The following is a 22,599-nucleotide window of genomic DNA, read 5'->3' on the forward strand; positions in this document are numbered from 1 at the left end:
AGATCTATTCCCTCGACACTTTTCGCAATTCTTTCGATTTGAGGTCAGATCTATATATGCGATCGTGACATAACATCTCATTCTGTGTTCTAAAATAGATTGTAAATGTAGCAGCGATGCCACCGCCTAGCCCAAATGCATTGATCGGGACGTGTAATATAGCACTGCCCTCGACTGTACCGAGTCACCTCCACATTCGGAGAGGATTTGCTCAGCTTTCTGTATGCCCGTGGATATGCACGCCTCGTGGCTCCTTTGTTAGCACGACGGCTGAGCATCAGTAGCGCACTTCTGGGACGCCCGCGCCCGCAGGTGATCCTGTCGGCGGGCGCGCTCAACACGCCGCAGCTGCTGATGCTGTCCGGGATCGGGCCCGCGGACCACCTGCGCTCGCTCGGCATCCCCGTGGTGGTGGACGCGCCCGGCGTGGGCGAGAACCTGCAGGAGCACGTCACCTACCTGGGGCTCACGTTCCTCGTCAACGACAGCGTCGCCTTCGTGGAGAGCCGCATGCAGCAGCCGGCCCTCATCCTGCAGTACCTCCTCAACGGCACCGGCCCGCTCACGGTGCCCGGCGGCGTCGAGGCCGTCGGCTACGTCCACACGCCGCTCGACGACGACCCGTGAGTACAGCGCCGTCCCCAGTCTGCACGCGTCTCTTATCTTAGCACGCCGCCTGGCCACGTCCCAGCCAGCCTACTTCTCTGGAGATTGAACTACTCCTAAGTAGATATCGGCACACTTTACACGAGCACCCAACTTCTTAAACCCAGCTTGTCTGCACGTTCGTCAGTTCAAGAACGTAGTAGACAGCCAAATTCAGGCCCGCGCTGGGTTGTGTGTCTTGACTTCCAAAAACCTTTCAATACAATTCGACGCCATCGCCTAGTAATCTAATTATCTGTCTGTTTAATATTCCAGCACGAGACTAAACGAAGACTTTCTACCAAACAAAACAGCATGCCATTCTCAGCTGAGTGTGTATTGTATGTTAACTGGGGGCCTAGAAACGCGGGAGAGGCTCTGTCCTCGCCGCAGCCGCAATGGTCCACAACCCCAAGACGACTACCGCAGTCCACTTCATCCCCCGCCACCCCACATCAAACCCAGGTTATTGAGCGGTTCGGCCCCCGGTGGACCCCCCCCCCCCTCTCTCTCTCTCTCTCTCTCCAGGGAATGTCTCACACCAGTCAAGTGTAACCCCCTGTGTTTGCGTGGCAGAGTAAAGATGGTATAGACGTACGTGGAGAACTTGTATGCGCAGCAACTGCCTACAGAGTGTAGCTCAAGCGGAATAAGGGGAACCAGCCCGCATTCACCGAGGCACATGGAAACCCGCCTAAAAGCCATCCACAGACTAGCCGGCACACCGGACCTCGACACAAGTCTGCCGGGCGGATTTGTGCCGGGGACTCTGGCTCTGAGCAGTATGGGACTCAACATCTGAGGTTATCAGTCCCCTAGTCTTAGAACTAGTTAAACCTAACTAACCTAAGGACATCATACACATCCACGCCCGAGACAGGATTCGAACCTGCAGCAGCAGCAGCAGCAGCAGCGCGGTTGTGGACGGAAGCGCGTAGAACCGCTCGGCCACACCGGCCGGCTCGTCTCGGGGACTAGGGACTTCTTCCTGCCCAGAAAGCCACGTGTTAGACCGCACAGCTAACCAGGTGGGCTGCAGCTGAGTATGACAGTCAGTGAAGTACCCAGAAGGGGAGGTGGAAACGAAATTGAACTACATCGGTTGTGATGGTACATAATGTTACAGTGACTACAAAATCGAGTAAAATTTACGAACACATTGGCGGTATGAGCCCACTGATCAGTATGCCATTCCGTCTCCCCTGTCCTGGTTGCATGCACTGATTCGACTGTGAAAGATTGCTCAACGCTCTTGTATCCCATACCTCAGGCCAAAACTGTTATCCTGGATAAAGTGTTGTGTCTTTTTGTGTATGTAAAATGTTATAAATGTGTTTTAGCAGTATGAATGATGGGTGAGTGTGGATTAATGTTAATATGAAGATAATTGTTTAACGAGTTATGTAGTGGGATTTAGTGTGGGAACATTTCGAAGAAGTATGGATATGAACAAAGGGGATTTTTGTAGAATACATTTGTAAAGTAAGTTTATGGTAAAGAGAAAGTTAATTCAGGTATAAATAACAATAGCAAATAACTTTATGCATAAGCAAAACTTCAGCATATTAGATAATTACGTCGGTAAAAAGTGCAGTCGTTAGGTTCACTATTTTCCCGTTGGTTATTGATAAAAAGCGCGGACTGACGCGGGAGAATGTTGTTTTGCTATTGGCTGTTGAGTAAACTGACCAGTGGTAGAGCAATATTCTTCGCGCGCCTTTTTCTGCAGGTAGAGAAGACTTGGAGTATTCTAGAGAGGAGTCGGGGCCTAGCCATGAAACAGTTCGGACGTGTGTAGTAGTTCCGATGGAAATGATAAGTTGCCGGATCTCCCAGTGTTTCATATATCAGAAGTGTTGTAAAGTGACGGGTGTGTAGAAATTTGGAATTTTTAAGTGAATTTTGTGACGAGAAAAGACATAAATTACGCGTGGCGTATTGAGCAGGTCGGTGGCTAAAAGCTGTGACTGTATTAGGTACCGACAGACTTAATGTTTGTTGAGCATTCTCAAACAAAAACAATCAGTATTTTTGTAGCTATTACGTTTTCGGGAAATGCAGCACCGTAAACTTGCTAACGTGAGTGAAAGGGATCGTGAGTAACCGTTTTAAGACTAGCACGGGCTTGGCAGTGATACTTGTTCACCTAAGTTTCAGAACATATTAATTAAGTACAAAATTTCCAACCTTTCATTTCGTGTGAAAACTTTCTCCCGAAACGTAGATTAGTGACTTTAATTGCAGCCTGGTTCACCTCGAAGTACAGTAGGTTTCACTCGGCTTTCCTACTGATGATCTGCTGAGACAATGTTCACAGGTAGGCGAAGTTTCGTCGTAAAGGGACGGAAAGAACCGCGCCGCCGCAACCATTCATCGAAATGCATGCCAGGTGTATATGAGCATTGTGCTGTCGATAAATGGCACCACTGTGCTTCTCTATGAGAGGTAGCATACGCCGACGCACGAAACTGTCAGAGCTGTAGGAACTGTAGAACAGCTGGTTTCCTGTCGCCTGAAAAGCATCGAAATCTCAAGCAACCTGTAACACAAATGGTTGGTTTTAACAACGATGTTTTAAAGTGCTCCATGAGAATGATGTATGCCCAAAATCATGAAAACGTGTTACAGTTACGCAGGCTTCAATGGTTAAGCATTTCGTCAATGTAAAGAATTCTAAAAGACGGGATGGGAACTGCGCATGCGCGATAGCAGAGAGCGAGCAAACAGTCCACGGCAACTAAGTGCACGTTGCCGAACTGCGTTGCGGCGGACAGCAGGCTCGTTTGCCTGCGGTACATTGTATTATACGTTCAAATCTGTAAGGGGAATAATAAACATCAAAAGCAATTTCGACCAGTCGCCATGAGAGAAATATTCATTCACGCCTTGACGACGTTGTGTCCACTGCTCCACAGATTTACTCTGCGTGACGTCGGGAGGCGAGAACAGTTGACGCAGCTCTGTGAAGACGTGAAGTACATTTTTTGTCAAAATGACAATTGTCTAGCGACAAGGTCATTAAAACTGCTTGCAATAATTACCATTTATTGCAATTTGAATTGCATTATAATTAAAAAAATTAACTCACAACAAAATTAACTTCATGCAAAATCCGAAATCATTGTATTTGGTTGACAAATGCTTTAACTCAATAGAATTTTTAAAAATGTGTGTGTGTGTGTGTGTGTGTGTGTGTGTGTGTGTGTGTGTGTGTGTGTGTGTGTGTGTGTGTGTGACTCAAGTGTAATCACTGCGTGTAAAAAAGAATTAGTGGTAGAAAAGACTAATGCGAAAGACTGTTGTAAAAATGATCCGTAAGTTGCCATATCTTTCGCTCTTAACCGGCCCTATCAGTGTTAAGTAACAAGCTCGATATTACAGTAAGACACCGCATTTATAATATTGAACAAGCAAACAATTAACCATAATCTGCTAATAACTCGAGAGAATACTGACCGGTAACGTCGAAAACCGTCGATATCTCGACAAGTAACAGTTACTGTGCTTTTAGGGTCTTCTCCAGTTCGCGCGTTTAAAATGACAGAGATTTACATGCGGAATTATCGGACTGCTGACGAATTTATCCAGCTGAATTCTCGCGAGTTAACAGAGCACACAACATGGTGGCAGAAGCTTAACTTCTCCTTGGGTATTCTGTCGGACAGCCACGCGGGGTAGCCGTGCGGTCTGAGGCGTCATTCACGGTTATTGCGGCTCCCCTCGTCGGAGCTTCGAGTCCTCCCTCGGGCATATGTGTGTGTGTGTGTGTGTGTGTGTGTGTGGTCCTTAGCGTAAGTTAGTTTAAGTAGTGTGTAAGCCTAGGCACCGATGACCTCAGCTGTTTGGTCCCATAGTCCTTACCAGCAATATCCATTTTGTGCTGAACATTATAGTCTGCATAACTTAAAGGATACAAAGTCCTAATGAAAAAGGCTAGGAAGTTCTCATTATTATGTATGCAACTGATACGTTGCCAAACACATTTTTTAAACCGCAAATCTTTAAAGCTAAGAAATGCTATTACTTTGGAACAAAGTCCACGTCGCAATACCATCGCCACATTTTTCCGAACAATCAGATTGTAAATTTACGATGATTAACCGTAAAAATTTTTTAAGAAGACTGTTGTAATCGAGACCAGACAAATGAAAACACCGTTTATTCCGAGTTGACATACGGGTATCAGTTTTCCCATCCTTACTTCCTTGCACACACATCTCGCGGAATGATCACGACGCAAAAATCAGAGAAATTATAGCTCAAACGGAGGCTTGTCGGTTGTCTTTCCCGTGAATCATTCGCGAATGGGACACCAAAGCGCGGAAATCGCAGTGGAACCGTCTGCCTCACGCAGCTAGGAGGCTTCTTGAGAATCGATACCGATGATGTCTGTGTTATATCTGAAGAATGTCGTGAAGCTTGTTTCGTAACGGAAGCTGTAGACAACGCTAGGACAGCGGTGAGCTTCAGCGCCAGTCTTCGTGCTGCTTGCGTACGCTTGTTTACCACGGGAAACGCATCAGTCGCCGAGGGAAACTGGACAGACACAAAAACAGGGTCCGGTCCAAAGGCCGTTAAGGAGCACCGCTACTGGGGGGGCAGGAGCGCCCGTCTTACTTCCACCCCGTCCCGGGGAACTCCGCCGCACTCCCCAGCCGCCAGGCAGTAACGTAGCTCCGCCAGCAGACTCTTCCGCCTGGCCGTAAGGCGAGTACCATAAATGTCTCCGGTAGTTGTAAGAGAAACATCCCCGCTGGCAGGAATCACACAACCGTTACCTTTAGTCAGCGCCTGTATAGAGCAAACGAGACAACCTCTCGAACATGTAGCGTGAAAATGTTTACGCTTCCAAAAACAGACATGCGGCCAGAGTCTCAACCCGGACATTCTGATTCAGAATGGCTGTCGCTTCTCTGCATCACTTAAGCGCAGTGATGGCGTGTTTCCCTCACTGAGATCACAAAGTCCCGTGGCCACGACTGTGAATCTCTGTACCGACTGCTACGTTTCGTGACGGACGAGACATTAAAATCCATCGGTTTCGTTACTGACCTCGTCCTAAGAGAATCACTATTATATCATGACATGTTCATAGCTAACATCGACATTTTCACATTAATTTTTTTCTCGTGCTCTCAAGCATTTGCTACCAAATCTATAGATTCCAAATTCGCGTTTGGATCGGACCTCGCTGTACTCTTAAGTTTCGAAGAACTCATTGCTCGGAGCAATTTCAACTATGTTTAAGATTGTATGTTCTATTCTTATTTAACAACGTTTGTAGTCTCTTTTCATATTAACAACTAACAACTGTTCTCAAAGGCGACTACCTGAATCCTAACAAATTTTGTGAAGACACAATAAAATGACAAGGTATTCGTGATACAACTTTAAGCGGAGAATTGTCTTCAACAACAACAGTAAAATCATACGGCCCGAAAAATCTTCAAAGGTAAGATCTTTATTAAACGCACTATACCAGGTCGTTGTAATTAAAGTGCAGCTGCTCACGGGGGTAGGATGTGGACTGTAATTATTGTACGGCAGCGAAACTTGGCAGATATGCTAATGCACTGATGCAGAATCGATTGACGCTGCAAAAACATTATTTCCAATTTTGCAGTTCTGGCCACTAGGTGCAAATCTGGCGCTGTACAGCGTCTCGTCAACGTGTCCGTTGCTCATGTTGAACAAATTGTGTAAGCGGCGGTTCATAATAAAATCAACATTGCCCCTTCCTCACTTGTTTGACCTCTTATGCTCACGCCTCGTTCTTAATCCATTACATATGAAAAAATTTCTATACTCTTCCTTGCATTCACAGCACCAGATTTGCGCCTGGTGGCCACAATTTGAATTATTTTTTTTTCCAGTGTAAATCGGTTCAGTATTGGTCCATTAGACTATCTACCAAGTTTCGCTGCCGTAAGGTAATTACATTCCACACTGGACCTATGTGGGTAGCTGCTCTTTAATTGCAAGTAGCCAGTACATCAAAATCTGCACTTGTGACTGTTGTACCTGGGAAGGTCGCATCAACACGGCCCATGTCGGTTTTTCACTGCTTATCACCTCTGTAAAAATTCAACCTAGCTTTTAGGCAGTTCTCAGTAAATATGAACGACCAACATTCCTTCATTCACGTGACTGCAGTGGTTTGACGCATATTTCTTTTAGCACCTTCTTTTATGCTTTCCGTCGTTCCTTAATTGTTTCTATACTGTTATTTATATTCTCTTAGAGACGGGATCTGCCTATGCAACTAAATAAGAGGCTGTTTGTTTTTATGCCAAACGCATTTCGCTTTTTTTACTTGCAAACCACCCTCACTTATTGGTCTGTAATACATGTTTTATGTATATAATAAACGTGTTTTCAGCTACACTACACTATTACATTTTTTTTAGTGAGGTTAGGTTAAACTGTTGTTCGGTTCTGCTTACCTTCTTTTTTTGGGGAGGGGGGGGGGAGGGAGGGGCTCTTGTTCTCACCTGTGTCGCCATGGAATTGTAGGAGCATATTTCACCGAAAACGTGTGTTGGAAGTTTGTGTGAACTTTGAAACTGTTTGTAGTATTGTCGACTGTCGCTGTCTTTTTCGGTCGTCTTTTGTTTGCGTTGTGTTGTCTGTATGTATTTCGATGTCCAATGGTTTGTTTTGTAGGCGCGTGTGCCATTGTGTGTGGTGCGGAATGCTCTGGGGGAAGAGGGGATATGAGTGGAAGGAATGAGATGGGACGTAAAATGGAGCGCGCAGGTGCAGTCGGTTGGAGGGAAAGCGAATGGTAGACTTTGGTTGACAGAGAATATTAGGAAAGTGTGCCTCATCTACAAGTATAAAGGAGACCGCTTAGCGAACACTTGCACTACACATTCTTGAGTACTGTTCGAATGTTCGGGTCCAGAAGAGGCCGGATTAATGGAAACATTGAAGCAATTCAGAGGCGAGCTGCTAGAATCGTTACCGGCTGGTTCGATCACCACGCAAGTATTACGGAGATGGGAATCCCTGGATGGAGATAGTCTTTCTTTACGCGGAACGTTATTGGCAGCATTAAGAGAACCGAAATTTGCGGCTGCTTGCAGAACGATTCTGCAGCTCCCGACGGACATTACGCGTAAGAATAGCGAAAACGAGATGAATCAGGGATCTTACGGAAGCACACAGACAGTCGTTTTACCGTCACTCCTTTTGCGAGCAGAAGGACCCCCACAGTGGTTTATAACGTATGGATGTAGACGTAGATATTTGTTTTGCTGTTTGCTGTTCTCTGGAGACACCGGTTTCACATATACGACAAGCCTTATTCAAGTAGTCGTTCCACACAAGTGGCATGACTGTGGCTGAAACACTACGATGTTTCCGAAGAGCCAATACTGATACGGCGCGCAGTGGATGTTACGGAGATACATGATTATTTGCTTCTTTAAAAAAATAACAATAGTTCTTTTAAAACGTTAAACATAAATAAAAGGAGCAACAAGCTGTATCAAAGAACTCTTACCCCGGGTTTTGAATTGTTAAGAATTGACTGACGTCCATTGCTCTCAGATACCTGTACAATTGACGAGACTCTGTGAGTAATCCCCACCAGTACCCAGTAAACGGCGACAGAAGGCACTTCTCGCTAACACTGTAGAGATGGCAGTACGCAGTGGCCGAAAATGCATACGAATTTTTGGACATGACATCCGTTCGACGGTTGGCGTGTCTCCTGCCGAACGCGCGAAAACACCCCGTCAAAGGGCAGTTTCCTGAGATTGCCACTGTGTGGTGCACACACATCAGCTTCAGTGGGGTACGCAAATTAAAGAATCGTTCTCTGGTGTCACATTCAAGTCTTACCAAGAATAAAAACCTTCATGCAGGATTGGGGTTGTTGCTGTTGGTCTTTATGACGCGTTCATAAGGACTGGTGTACCGCTCGTATCCACGTAACACGGCGAAGGAGAAATGGTGGTAGAAGATACTCATCGGCACGAACCAAAGACAAGTGTTGCAACTTGATCGGTTTCAAATCAGACAGGAACTACTGGTCTCAGTGCTGGTCCATCTCAAACTCTTTCCGAGCGACACCGCGAAGCGAATTGCATTCAAAGGGCATTTGGAGTCAGGTACTTCGTCAAAGGTAATCAGTCACTGTATCTACAAAGCTGTACGTCTTCAACGGGCCAGACAGAGAAAAAGCATAGGAGGTGACTGGAAGCATGTAGCGTGTTCAGAAGAGCCGTGATTTTGCCTCTGTCCAAATGATGTAAGACGTCGAATGGACCAACAGGTTGTTCTGTCACATTATAGGAGTGTTTTCGTACCACGATTTGGGCGTACTCATTCATGTTACCGAGATCATGAAACAGAATGTCAGCTTCAGCATTCGTGGGGACTGTTTCCTTTTCTTTTACAAATTCATGACGAGTCTCTTGTGAAGACTGGGCTGGACGAAAACGTTCCCGGTTTGAAAAACATTGAGGAATCCCATCGCATCTCGACTGGCCCGCTGAATCACTGTCTCTTAATTCAACATAAAAGGTATGGTACTGTTAGAAACAACGAGTTAAACGTGGTGTTCAGCATTTGGGAGCTATGTGGTATCCCACGATTAATCAGCGGCTCCCGCTGGATGAGCAGTACCTGAAGAAACGTATGGACTTACTTCATCGCCGAAGTAAGGCCATTATCGGGAGCAGAGACGGAGTTACACGGTATCCGTGTAACTTCAGCTGCGGATGATTAATTTGTTGTGCTTATTAACTGTGTTGGGAAATCGTAAGTGGAAAAAGACAAAGAAAAAATTGAGTCACGAGTAGAGGTTTGCACTGATAGGCTAATGATAGTGCGACTGCACGTGGTAATTGGAAAAATCCGGTTCTGAGTTCCAGCCAGGCACACATTTTGATTGGACACGATCTATTTCATAGAACTAGATCAGGGCCCACTACTTCGCTCGCGTAGACCTTTTTATTTTTCTTTAATGGTGTTTTTAAGGTGTTCACAAATTGCAACATCTTGTAAGCTATTGTTAATCCTGCGTTTTGATTTCTTGTTGAGATGTTTCCTTAGAAAGTTTCATCCGCTAGCATGTTTATTTCTTACCAATAACTTCTCATGCAGTTAGTTACCTCTGATGTTTTAATATAAGGAAATGTTTTCTTAAATATTTTTATCCCGTACTTCACCCCCTTAGGGGTTGAATTTCCAAAAACACTGGAACAAGTTTTTTTTTATTTGCAACAGATAAGTAAAATACCAGTTTTCATAGACGTAGTTTTAAGATGCTTTAGTCGTCCTCTGATAATGATTTTTTTTCCGAACAAACTGCCGATCTATAATAATCCGTTAGTGCTTGAATTTCTGAAAATGCTGAAACATTGAGCCGTAGTTGTGTCCGGCTCTTCGAAAAGCGCGCCAGGCGGAGTGCTTTCGCTTCGCGTCTGGTGTTTGCGGAGGCGCTTTCGGTTTGGCGCGCTGTTTGGATCGCTACCGCCCTCTGGCGGGAGGTGGAGCGGGTGTACGGTCGAGTGACGATCGAGGAGTACGTAGTGGGCGGTGACCGAGAGAGGTGGTGGCGCGGGCGGGGCCCTGCTGGTGGGGGTCGTCAACTGCTCGCCGCCTGCTTTGGCCGACCTCTCGGCTGTCAGGGGCTGAGTCTGCCTCACCCGCATGTACGTCGCTTAAGAAGCTTAGAAGCCGTGGTGCAGGGGATCAGCGCCTTCTTATCGGCCGTTGAAACAACTGGCAGCGGTTGGCTCTGACGAGCAATTGGAAGTGCAACGTGTTCCCGGAGGTGTGTTGGAGTGTGAGAAGTTGAGTACTGTTTTTATGTGACATTCACACCTTGATTGGGTGATTTAGGGTCGGTGTCGTGTGTCTCTGTGGTTCAGAGTCTGTACAGGCACCGCCCTTGCTACATCTTCTGGTTTTGGGTAACACGGGAAGATGGTGGCTTGTAATTAAGTTTTCGGGCTGATCTGCTGTGGCCCTGTAGACCACCAGTAACTATTCCGGCTATTGTGATCTGGGTCCCTTTAGACGTGTCACTCCCTCACCGAGCTAAGGAAAACTGGCTTTAATGTGAAGGTTTGTGTGCTGGCTTATTCACATTTATCTTGTAACAAACATGTTTTATTATATCTGCCGGCCGCTGTGGCCAAGCGGTTCTAGGCGCTTCAGTCCTGAACCGCGCGACTGCTACGGTCGCAGGTTCGAATCCTGCCTCGGGCATGGACGTGTGTGATGTCCTTACCTTAGTTAGGTTTAAGTGTAGTTCTAAGTTCTAGGGGACTGATGACCTGAGATGTTAAGTCCCGTAGTGCTCAGAGCCATTTGAACCATTTTTTATTATTTGACTAAAAAAATAAATAATTTTTGTAGTTCTACCTTCAAAATTCCGTTAACACCGAGATATTGTCAAATAGCTCTTTAGCACCTATTTCACCTCCTTATGAGTGAAAATTCGAACAACCCCTTCTTAAATGAAGCCTACGGTGTAAGATCAACAGCCTCCCCAAATTTAAAAGTCTCCATCCTTAGCGGCTCGGGCTTGGCGACGACGAGGCAGTCAGTCAGTCAGTGCATTGCCCTTTACATAGAGAGACTTAAAGCTTGTGAGTAATCATATTTTCACATATACGCTGCCTGACAAAAAAATTGAAGCGCCCATAAAGCATGGTAAAACGCCCATGTAACTTTGTACACGTGCACAGCATCGGTGGATACGTAAACGATTAGAGTTGCAATTGTCTCTGACAGGTGGAGCGGCCAGCAGAAGGCATGAATGTTTTCCGTATTAAATGTGGTTCGCGGGACTGATAGATAGGTCGTACAAGGGACGTGAACAGTGTCAGACGTTGAGAACTGCTGTGAAGGACACGAAGATGCCGCGTACTCTTGTTGGACAGCGCTATCGGCACCCGAGACAGTTTGAAAGGGGTCTGTCTGATTGTGGACCTCCTCCATGTAGCCGAATCTTGCAATATGGAGATTTGTACGGCTTTTCGATGTGACAGTGGTCCGATGTTGGGCTGCGTTGGAACGTGAAGACGGGCCCACTCGTCGCCACAGGTCTGGTCGACCACGCCTCACAGCCACAAGGGAGGGTCAGCGGGAACACCGCGACGCCTCCACATCCGCCAAGAAGTAGCGGGCCCCCTGCAACGTTCCGTCTCACCCCGCACCACTGCTCGAGGACTGGCAGCAGCCGGGCTACGGAATTACCGCCCCACGTGCAGGCTACTGCTGACACCGCAAGCTAAACGGCTTTGTTCGGAGTGCTGACCTGCACGGCCTGCTGACGAATGGCGTCACTCTGTGTCCGGCGACGAATCGCGCTTCTGCCGGTACCTCGGATGACCGTCGTCAGCGTGTAGTACAGTGACCTGGGCAGAGGCGCGGCGCTGTCACTGCTGGCATAATGCTGTGGGGAGGCACCTGGTGCGACTTCGGGCCACGCCTGGCCGTGACTGAGGGAGCTCTGATAGCACGACAGCAGCTCACGGACATCCCGTGTCCCTGTGTGTTACCCTTCAGGCCACAGTATCGTCGGGCCATCGTTCAGCAGGACAAGGGAAAAATGAAAATGATCGTACGGCATTGTTGGCCGGGAGTCCCCATTCGGGGATGTTCCGCCGCCGTATCGGAAGTCCTTTGTAGGTGACGCCACGCCGGCGACTTGCGAGTCGATGATGATGAAAATGACGGAGGAGGGCACACAACACCCAGTCCCTGCCGGGAATCGAACCCGGGCCCCGTGCGTGGTAGGCGGTAACGCTACCGCTACGCCACGGAGGCGGACAACAGGACAATGTTTGTCGACAAACAGTACGTGTCTCCATGAAATGTGTTGTGCGGCAGCTCGGACGTCAGTTCCATCTCCAGGATATCGAGAACCAGTTACAACACTTTTGTGAGACAGCGTGCCTCGGCAGACGGTACAACGGCTTTACGATACCCTCTCTCCGACCCAGTCAGCGCATCGAGGCCAGGGATGATGCGACAACGTACTCACGAGTGCGCTTATACTGCCAAGCTGTTCGTAAATTTGACTTTTATTTCGTAATCACTGAATTAACATCAAGTGCGCTTTCAAAGCGTGAATTTTCATTTCGTTTCCTCCCCTCCTTCTGGGAGTTTCACTTTTTTTGACCATTTTCAAAACTACGGAAACTAAACAAAAATTAATTTCCATCGGTCAAGATGAAAGTCGTTGTGAACTATCTGTAGCGACAGGTGACAGCAGCGTGGCTCCGCTCTTGCCGGCAGCTACGGCCGGCCGGACGTGGAGCTGCTGTACGCGTCGGGGTCGCTCAACTCTGACGGCGGCGGCGCCCTGCGGAAGGGCTTCGGCATCAGCGACGAGTTCTACGAGCGCATGTACCGCTCCGTCGACAACAGGGACTCCTGGACCATCTGGCCGCTGCTCATGCACCCGCGCAGCCGAGGACGGGTACGTGCACGGCGCGAGGTACAAGCCGTCTCGTGGCACTGTAGCCTCACTCTCCTCTTCTGCAGGCACTTCATTTTCCCATATACCTCTGTACACGAAAGCCTATGTGACGTTACACCATGCTGCGACGAAGGTGACGTAACAGGGAACATTGTATATATAACGATTGTTCCCCTTTAGGAGAGCGATTGAACTAGAATTCATAATTTCATCTTCGGATGTTTTTCTTCTTTGCTTCCCAAAACCTCCTCATCCTCTCAGAATGCTCCTTCTTCCGTTCCTCTGCCCATTTTTTACCAGGCTCACGCGATGTCCTTTCCCCAAACTTCACACTTGTGATTTTATGCCGGCACTCGGTGCGATCTTCGAGATTTTTTATGTTGATCTGCTGTAGATCCCTCTGGACTTCTTTCAGCCATTCTGTGCCACATTTACTCCTTGTTATAATATTGAATAATGTCTTTGCTGTTCTGGAGTCTTCCATCCTGTAGATGTGTGTATAAAATTTCGCTCGGCGCTTTCTGATTTCATCTGTTACTATGTTGATCTTTCTATAGAGTTCGTTTTGTGGTCTCTTCATCCAAATGCCATTTTTGTTGATTGGACCGTAAATCTTCCTGAGAATTTTGCTTTCCTGCTTTTCTATTTCCTTAATTTTTGAATGACCATCAATCACCATTGTTTCACCTGCATAGATTGCTTCTGCAAGAATCACTGTTGTATAGTGCCTTAATTTTGCGTCTGTCGAAATGCACTTCTTGTTGTAATGCGCCCATGTTAGCTTGTAGGCCTTCTGGAGCTTGGTGATTCTTTGTTCATTGGCAATTCGGTTTAATCCTGAGGACTGTATAGTTTCACCGAGGTATTTAAAATGGCAGACTTGTGCAATTTTACCATATTTTGTTATTAAAGGGGATTTATTTTCTGGCTACCTTTCCATATATTGGGTTTTTTCATCAGATATCTGTAATCCGGTTTTTTGTGAAATTTCATGTAGTTTTTCCACCGCGTGAATCGCTTCTGTTCTGTTATTGGTGATAATTGCAATATCGTCAGCGAAAGCAAGGCACTTGACTTTAATTCGGTTCTCTTTCTTGATACCAATTTGGATACCCTATACGTGAGGTTGTGTGTGTGTGTGTGTGTGTGTGTGTGTGTGTGTGTGTGTGTGTGTGTGTGTGTGTGTGAAAATTACCGAACTATCAGTTTAATAAGTCACCGCTGCAAAATACTAACGCGAATTCTTTACAGACGAATGGAAAAACTGATATAAGCCGACCTCGGGGAAGATCAGTTTGGATTCCGTAGAAATGTTGGAACACGTGAGGCAATACTGACCCTACCACTTATCTTAGAAAGTAGATTAAGGAAAGGCAAACCTACGTTTCCAGCATTAGTACACTTAGAGAAAGCTTTTGACAATATTGGCTGGAATACTCTCTTTCAAATACTAAAGGTGGCAGGGGTAAAATACAGGGAGCGAAAGGCTATTTACAATTTGTACAGAAACCAGATGGCAGGTATAAGAGTCGAGGCGCATGAAAGGGAAGCAGTGGTTGGGAAGGGAGTGAGACCGGGTTGTATCCTATCCCCGATGTTATTCAATCTGTATATTGAGCAAGCAATAAAGGAAACAAATTAAAAGTTCGGAGTAGGTATTAAAATCCATGGAGAAGAAATAAAAACTTTGAGGTTCGCCAGTGACACTGTAATTCTGTCAGAGACAGCAAAGGACCTGGAAGAGCAGTTGAACGGAATGGACAGTGTCTTCAAAGGAGGATATAAGATGAACATCAACAAATGCAAAACGAGGATAAAGCAATGTAGTCGAATTAACTCGGGTGATGCTGAGGGAATTAGATTAGGAAATGAGACACTTGAAGTAGTAAACGAGTTTTGCTATTTGGGGAGCAAAATAACTGATGATGGTCGAAGTAGAGAGGATATAAAATGTAGACTGGCAATGGCAAGGAAAGCCTTTGTGAAGAAGAGAAATTTGTTAACATCGAGTATAGATTTAAGTGTCAGGAAGTCATTTCTGAAAGTATTTGTATGGAGTGTATCCATGCATGCAAGTGAAACGTGGGCGATAAATAGTTTAGACAAGAAGAGAATAGAAGCTTTCGAAGTGCGGTGCTACAGAAGAATTCTGAAGATTAGATGGGTAGATCACATAACTAATGAAGAGGTATTGACTAGAATTGGGGAGAAGAGAAATTTGTGGCACAACTTGACTACAAGAAGGGAGCTGTTCGTAGGACACGTTCGGAGCATCAAGCGATCACCAACTTAGTATTGGAGGGCAGTGTGAAGGGTAAAAATCGTAGAGGGAGACCAAGAGATCAATACAACAAGCAGATTCAGGATGATGTAGGTTGCAGTAGGTACTGGGAGATGAAGAAGCTTGCACAGGTTAGAGTAGCATGAAGAGCTGCATCAAACCAGTCTCAGGACTGAAGAGCACAACAACTCTTGTAACACTACTAGTTCTTGATTACTGAAACTGTTCTTTGGATTAAGCAAGCAGCGTAAAATTAGTTGGTGACGTTTCCCAACGGCTTCTTTTAGTCGCACAGTGTAAGACAATCACCTCTTCGTGTTACGAATTACTCTCCAGTTTAGTTTCAGTTATGTCATGTTCCGTAGATCATTTTCACGATTATTTTATCGGTACGATATGGAACGTGTCAGATTACAAGAAACACACACACACACACACACACACACACACACACACACAAACGAATAGTGTTAACATTAATATTGCTGAAATTTTTCTACACATGCAACTACATTTAGAAGTACAATTTTTTTACCACTTCTGAAACAGGAACTCGTCCATGGAATAGAAGGAGTTGTCCAAAAGAAATGTTTTTAAACTAGATTTAAAACTTGATCTGCTACCTGCCATGCACTTAATGATGTTGGGCAAATGATCAAAGATTTTTGTTGCTGGATAATGTACTCCTGTTTCAGCAACTGACAGCTTCAGTAGCGGATAGGAAAGGTCATTTTTTCCTCCAATGTTCTACGTATGAACATCACTGTTCTTCGCGAATTGATACGGATTATTTATAACGAATTTGATTAGCGGGTATATGTACTCTGATGGTGCAGTTAAAATACCTAACTCCTTGAAAAGGTGCCTACATGGCGTCCCTGGCTGAACACGACTAATTATTCTCAGTGCTCTGTCTTGTGCATTCAATGGTGCATGTCTGAGTGGCGAGTCACCCCAGAAAACTATTCCACAAGACATTACTGAGTGGGAATATGCAAAGTACGTTAGGAGGCTGATTTGCTTATTACCAGGACTAGCGATTATACGGAGAGCGGAAGAAACTGAACTTAATTGTTTGAGAAGCTCAGTAATATGCTTCTTCTAGTTCAAGTTGTCATCAATGTGAACACCCAAAAATTTGGAGAAATCTACCCTGTTAACTGAGCCCTGTTCATGTGCTACATCAATTGTCGGTATGACTCCATTCCGTGCACAGAATTGGATATAGTCAGTTTTTAAAAAAAAAATTAAGGTAGAGTCCATTTTCTGAGAACCACTAAAACTGGACACAGTGAGACGCACCTCTCGTCTGTCCTCGGAACTTGAGTGGCGTCGCGCGACATCACGCAGGCGGCCGGGACCAGAATCCACGCACTCGTGGCGATGTAACGCTCCGCCGATTAATCGGGAAACCTGGATGACTTCTTCACACTGCTGCACAAGTAGTATCAGTCTAAATAAGGGTCGCCAGTCGCGGTTTGATCCACGAGGAAGGCGACAGAAAGGGCATCCCACCAACGCTACCAAATCCGACAATTAGCGTACCGACCAACTGAAGATACGGGATAAAAGCCAGCAAAGAGGAGAAGATGCTTTAGTCCATTTGAGGGGTTCCCCAACAGCCACATCGGCAGAAGATATTAAAGAAACACAACCAGCCACTGCAACACTTCGATGACAAACAGTTTACCTGCACTGAATACCATTACTTCAAATCAGCTAACTGCCTCATTGCGGGTTAGGCTTACTGCAGCCACGCGATAAAATTCGGGCGCAGTCTTACAAAAATAAACGAGCCGTGTGACAATACTACAAATTACTGAGTCGCCAAACGGCCTCGGATGAATTTCAAAATTACCACCTACCCTTTAGGTTACCCAGCTTCATCGGAAGCGGGATGTTTTTCTGCAAATAAATCTTGTCAACCCCGGTAATTTCCTTGACGGCCTGAAAAGTTAAACAGTTTTTTGGGGTTTGCATTACCATCACGGCGAAGAACTATTGCCGCGAGACAATTATGGGCCAACACTAAGTCTTGAAATAAAATTATTTTCAGGATTTTGCTTCTATTGTAGATCTTTGCTTGTAGCATAAGAGTCACCGACGAAGCCAAAGTAGAATTTTCACGTCCAAATCAAAGTGATAAACATATTGTGAGCACACGAAAGGAGGAGCCTTGAATCTCCTTTGGATTTAGTGCCTCTCATCCGACTGCTTGATGCCATTAGTTCCTGCTGGATCCCAAATTCTTCTTCTTCTTTTTCTTCTTCTTCGCACTTTAGCAACATCTACTATCTTCTATAACCGACGAATATACACTATTTTGGCCTCCCCTTTATACTTGTGTCCAGCACTGAAAAGATTTTTATTCCTTGTTGATTCTGTATATTACCCCTCCCGTCCCCTCAGTATGGTGGTTCTTCTCTGCAATTGTTTTTACTACATTTCTCTTTCGTTTTCTCTGTACATGGTTCGCATATCTACTCATCTTATGTTTGAAATATATTCTGACCACTAAGGAGGAACAGGAGAATTCAGTATTCTTCGCGGACCTGGAATCCTGACAAGTGTTATCAGCACCAAAACAGGGAGATGGGGTGGGAAGGAGAGAGAAAGAGAGAAAGAAATAAAGAAAGAAAGAGGGAACGTCAAAAAGCAGTTGCGAGAACTGTGATGAGTTTGTAGACGGAGCGTGAGAAGTCGCGAAATTCTGTAAGCTAAGTGCCACTGCGAGTCAAGAAATTGTGATGTCTACCGTACGTACGTCTCGTGATGACAACGGATTCGGAGTGCTCAATGCTCGACAGCACCCTTGCTGGGTGGCAGCGTGCAGATGTCTTGGGAGGGTGTTTGTACTGTGTCTGTCCCCAGTTGCTTACCAGGTGTATGAAACCGGAATTTGGTTGCAATAATTAAAACTGTGTTGTTTGAAACTGATAAACAATATTTTATTCAAAATAATCTCCATTGCTATTTATACATTTCACCCACCTCTCCTTCAGGCTATGAATGCCACGCCAAAAAAACAGTTCTTTTGAAGCGAACCAGTCAGGGAGCCATTTTCGTACATTTTCATACGAATTGAAGCTTTGTTCAACGAGAGCGTGTCCCAGTGACGCGAACAGATGACACTCGGACTGAGCCAAGCCTGGAGAACGATCCGCATGCCCTACTACTTGACAGCTGAACGCCTCTATCGTTTCCTTGACCCGTTTTGCTGTGTGTGATGGGGCTTTATCAAGGAGCAATATGATTGTGTGGGTGGTTTGCCTGGATTCACCCACGATTTACGATGCTTAGGATTCTCAAAACATAACCATTTCCCCATCACCTTTCACTATTCGATTGAAAAATGACTTCCTTTTGTATCTGGCGAGCAGCATTTCATTTGCTTGCTGTCTTTCATTCAGTTCATGCGGAACCCATTCTCCCACTTTCTGTACCTTTGCCATAACTTCCAACCGTCACATTCAATTGCTCCGCGAGTTTCTGTTGAGTTTGAGCATCATCTACATCCAATAAGGCCTGCAATTCGTTCTCTTTGAACTTTTTCGGTAATTTCCCGCGCTCGTCGTTTCTCACGCCAAAATCATCAATTTTGAATTTTTTTAACCACTCCAAACACTCTGTTTTCGCGAGAGCATGTCCGCCGAGAGCTTCGACAAGCATTCGATGCGATTCTGCAGCAGTTTTCTTCAAATGGTTACAGAAAACCAAAGCTTCCCGCAGATCTTCGTTCGTAGGCACAAAAGTCGACACGTTTACGGGTTTGAAACAGATACCGATGTACGGAACGTGTGTTACTGTGCGTCAGCCGTTACAGGAAGCAGGTGGCGCTGCAGACGCGCCCTCACGGGCCCTACACTGACGGCTAGCACCATCTATACGGAAATTCCGGTTTCATACTTCTACACCTGGTATAATGTATTAAAACCCATACAGCAATTGCGAAAAACACCTTTACGATACACTAAACCATGGCATATAAGGTCGATGAATAACAATTCTGAACTGCTCGGTCGACCCATGACCTATGCACCCCGAAGTCGTAGAGCACCTTTACTCATTACTTTAAGGGTGAGGGCAGACATTTCACAGATTTTTGAAACTCTTGTTACGCTGGAGTCGGCGTCGGTGAGGATGGTGGACAGGTCGCTAGTCAAACAGAGTTGCCGTTATGTCAGCATATAAGACAAAATACATCTCGCGTAATGACTAGTAGACTAGAAGTAAAGAATTCGGGCGAATATAGTGCAGTAGCGACGACCTTCTTACCCACATAGTACTGCCCTATGTTATAGGAATATGACGGAGGCTTGTGGAGCACGGTTATTACGAGACCGAGAGTTTTGCGGCGGCATCCATAAAATTGTCAGTATTGGCCTCGACGCGATCCTACACAGATGGGGCGCTGGACGTGACCACCGGAACAAACACTGGTAGCAGTTACTTCTGTAAAATATCTGGGAGTATGCGTGCCGAAGGATCTGAAGTGGAATGATCATTTAAGATTAATTGTTGGTAAGGCGGGTACCAGGTTGAGATTCACTGAGAGAGAGCTTAGAAAATGTAGTCCATCTACAAAGGAGGTGGCTTACAAAACACTCGTTCGACCTATACTTGAGTATCGCTCATCAGTGTGGGATCCGTACCAGGTCGGGTCGACGGAGGGGAGAGAGAAGATCCAAAGAAGAGCGGCGCGTTTCGTCACAGGGTTATTTGGTAAGCGTTACGGAGATGTTTAGCAAACTCGAGTGGCGGACTCTGAAAGAGAGGCGCTCTGCATCGCGGTGTAGCTTGCTGTCCAGGTTTCGAGAGGGTGCTTTCTCGATGAGGTATCGAATATATTGCTTCCCCCTACTTATACCTCCCGAGGAGATCACGAGTGTAAAATAGAGAGATTCGAGCGCGCACGGAGGCTTTCCGGCAGTCGTTCTTCCCGCGAACCATACGCGACTGAAACAGAAAAGGGAGGTAATGACAGTGGCATGTAAAGTGCCCTCCGCCGCACACCGTTGGGTGGCTTGCGGAGTATAAATGTAGATGTAGATGTAGGACGGTGTTGTGAAGTACACGCGTGCCGGCAGGTGCGGTTGCGCACGGCGAACCCGCTGCACTGGCCGCTGTTCGAGGGGAACTTCTTCTCGGACGAGCGCGACCTGCGCGTGCTGGTGGCGGGCATCAGGGAGGCGCTGCGCATCGCCGGCAAGCCGCCGCTGCAGAGGTTCGCGTCGCGGCTGCACGCCACGCCGGTGCCCGGCTGCGAGCACCTCGGGGGCGGCGGGGGCGGCGGCGGCGAGGAGCCGGACGAGTACTGGGAGTGTGCGGCGCGCCGGCTGTCGGGCACGCTGCACCACCAGTCGGGCACCTGCAAGATGGGCCCCGCCAGCGACGCCGCCGCCGTCGTCGACGCGCGCCTGCGCGTGCGCGGCGTCGCGGCGCTGCGCGTCGCCGACGCCTCCGTCATGCCGACCGTGCCCACGGCGCACACCAACGCGCCCACCTACATGATCGGCGAGAAGGCCGCCGACATGGTCAAGCAGGACTGGGGCGCCATCCCGGCCCCGGAGACCACGTCTGCCCAGCCGGTGACGGCGGCACGGGCTCGGCAGCCCTAGGCGACCCGCCTCCCGTACTACACCCGTCAGCACTCTATCTTTATCATTCTTGGCATATAGCATAAGACAGCCGTGAAGAGAGATCGAAACTGTACTAAAGGCCGACACTCAAACTTAAACTGATGAGAGGCGACACAGAATTCGATATTTTTATGTAAGGAATAAGTGTCGAAAATTAATACTTAGATCCATTATCAAATGTAAGCGCTAGCCACGCAAAGTGTAAATATATACACGATCTCTTTCGGCCCCTAGCTGTTCAGTTCCAAATGTAGAAACATACAAGTACCTAAAATACTGACTGATCTTCATTGGTCGGCAGCCGGCCGGAGTGGCCGTGCGGTTCTGGGCGCTACAGTCTGGAACCGAGCGGCAGCTACGGTCGCAGGTTCCAATCCTGCCTCGGGCATGGATGTGTGTGATGTCCTTAGGTTAGTTAGGTTTAATTAGTTCTAAGTTCTAGGCGACTGATGACCTCAGAAGTTAAGTCGCATAGTGCTCAGAGCCATTTCATTGGTCGGCAGGATACAAGTCCAATTTTGGCAGTTTAACACGACTCACTTACATCCCTCAACATGAAGGCTATTTACATTTGTGCATCTTCAGGCCAAACACAAAGAAATAATCTCCCTTAAAATAATCAAAATAGACTTATATGCTTTTTATTAATAAAGGAAATGAATTTCCTCTATTCAGTCCGTGATCACTGTGAATATTTTATAGTTGTAAATCTGTCTAGATCGCGTATTAAAATTTTTTTAATTACGACTTTTCGGTTACTTCCATCATCAAATATCTGCAATTAAGATGAAAGGAAAATGAAAGGAGACAGACGTTTGTGACCCAAGAACGAGTTAACAAAAGATAATAAATTAAAGCGTCAGAAATATTTTTAAAGTACACTCCTCAAAAAGCTTAGAACTTAAAAAGTAAGGTTCTGCGTCAGTACTGAAAATTATACCTAATCGGGGCGACAACTAGCAACTTGCTTCAAAAAATTTTGGACAGAGGTAAGTTTTAATCGACAGGTGGCGCTAGTCTTGGTGACGTGCTCTTCAAATTTTGTCTCATTTTACTATTTATACATATTTTTGTCTCTTCATACATATAAAAATGAAGATATCTTTAAAATATAAACATTCAAAGTCAAATTATAAAACGAGTGTAACACCATACTCGTCAAATTACCTATTAGATGCGACTAATTAGCCAATGTGTTTTCCAAACTAACAGCAAGTATTCGTTAAATTTCCTACCTAGCAACATCTATGTAACAGTAGCATGAACTTTACTGTTAAATATAATTATTACAAAAATATGATGTAGCGATTACAAAAGTGGTAGGCCTACTTGCTGTTATAATTGCGCGCGCCCGATAAACAGAAAACTGTGGCATGTGAACTAAAATGTAGTCAAACAGTACATTACATACGTAAACTTATAAAACAAATTATAATGAATAGAACACTCTACTTTATGTAATACATATACGAGTGTTGGAACTTAAATAGTGGCAGCTATTTATTCACAACCGATACAAAAGAGTTGCATGTTTGCACCTGTTACTGTCCTTCAGTCACCAGCGTTGTGTAGATCCCGTTGCCAGGGATGTG

At 46.0% G+C, this 22,599-nt stretch overlaps 1 protein-coding gene across 1 annotated transcript in view; it reads left to right on the forward strand.

Moving 5' to 3' along the window:
- The window catches only part of LOC126203463 (glucose dehydrogenase [FAD, quinone]-like), an 83,531-nt gene extending 62,496 nt beyond the window's left edge, over positions 1–21,035 (forward strand). The window contains exons 6-8 of the mRNA XM_049937780.1: positions 313–623; positions 12,904–13,087; positions 20,456–21,035. Coding sequence (XP_049793737.1) covers positions 313–623; positions 12,904–13,087; positions 20,456–20,986 — 1,026 coding nt within the window. The 3' untranslated portion in view covers positions 20,987–21,035. The remainder of the gene's footprint in view (positions 1–312; positions 624–12,903; positions 13,088–20,455) is intronic.
- The last annotated feature ends 1,564 nt before the right edge of the window (positions 21,036–22,599 follow it).

This window comes from Schistocerca nitens, chromosome 9 (assembly GCF_023898315.1).
Source record: "Schistocerca nitens isolate TAMUIC-IGC-003100 chromosome 9, iqSchNite1.1, whole genome shotgun sequence".
In the NCBI taxonomy this organism is placed as follows: domain Eukaryota; kingdom Metazoa; phylum Arthropoda; class Insecta; order Orthoptera; family Acrididae; genus Schistocerca; species Schistocerca nitens.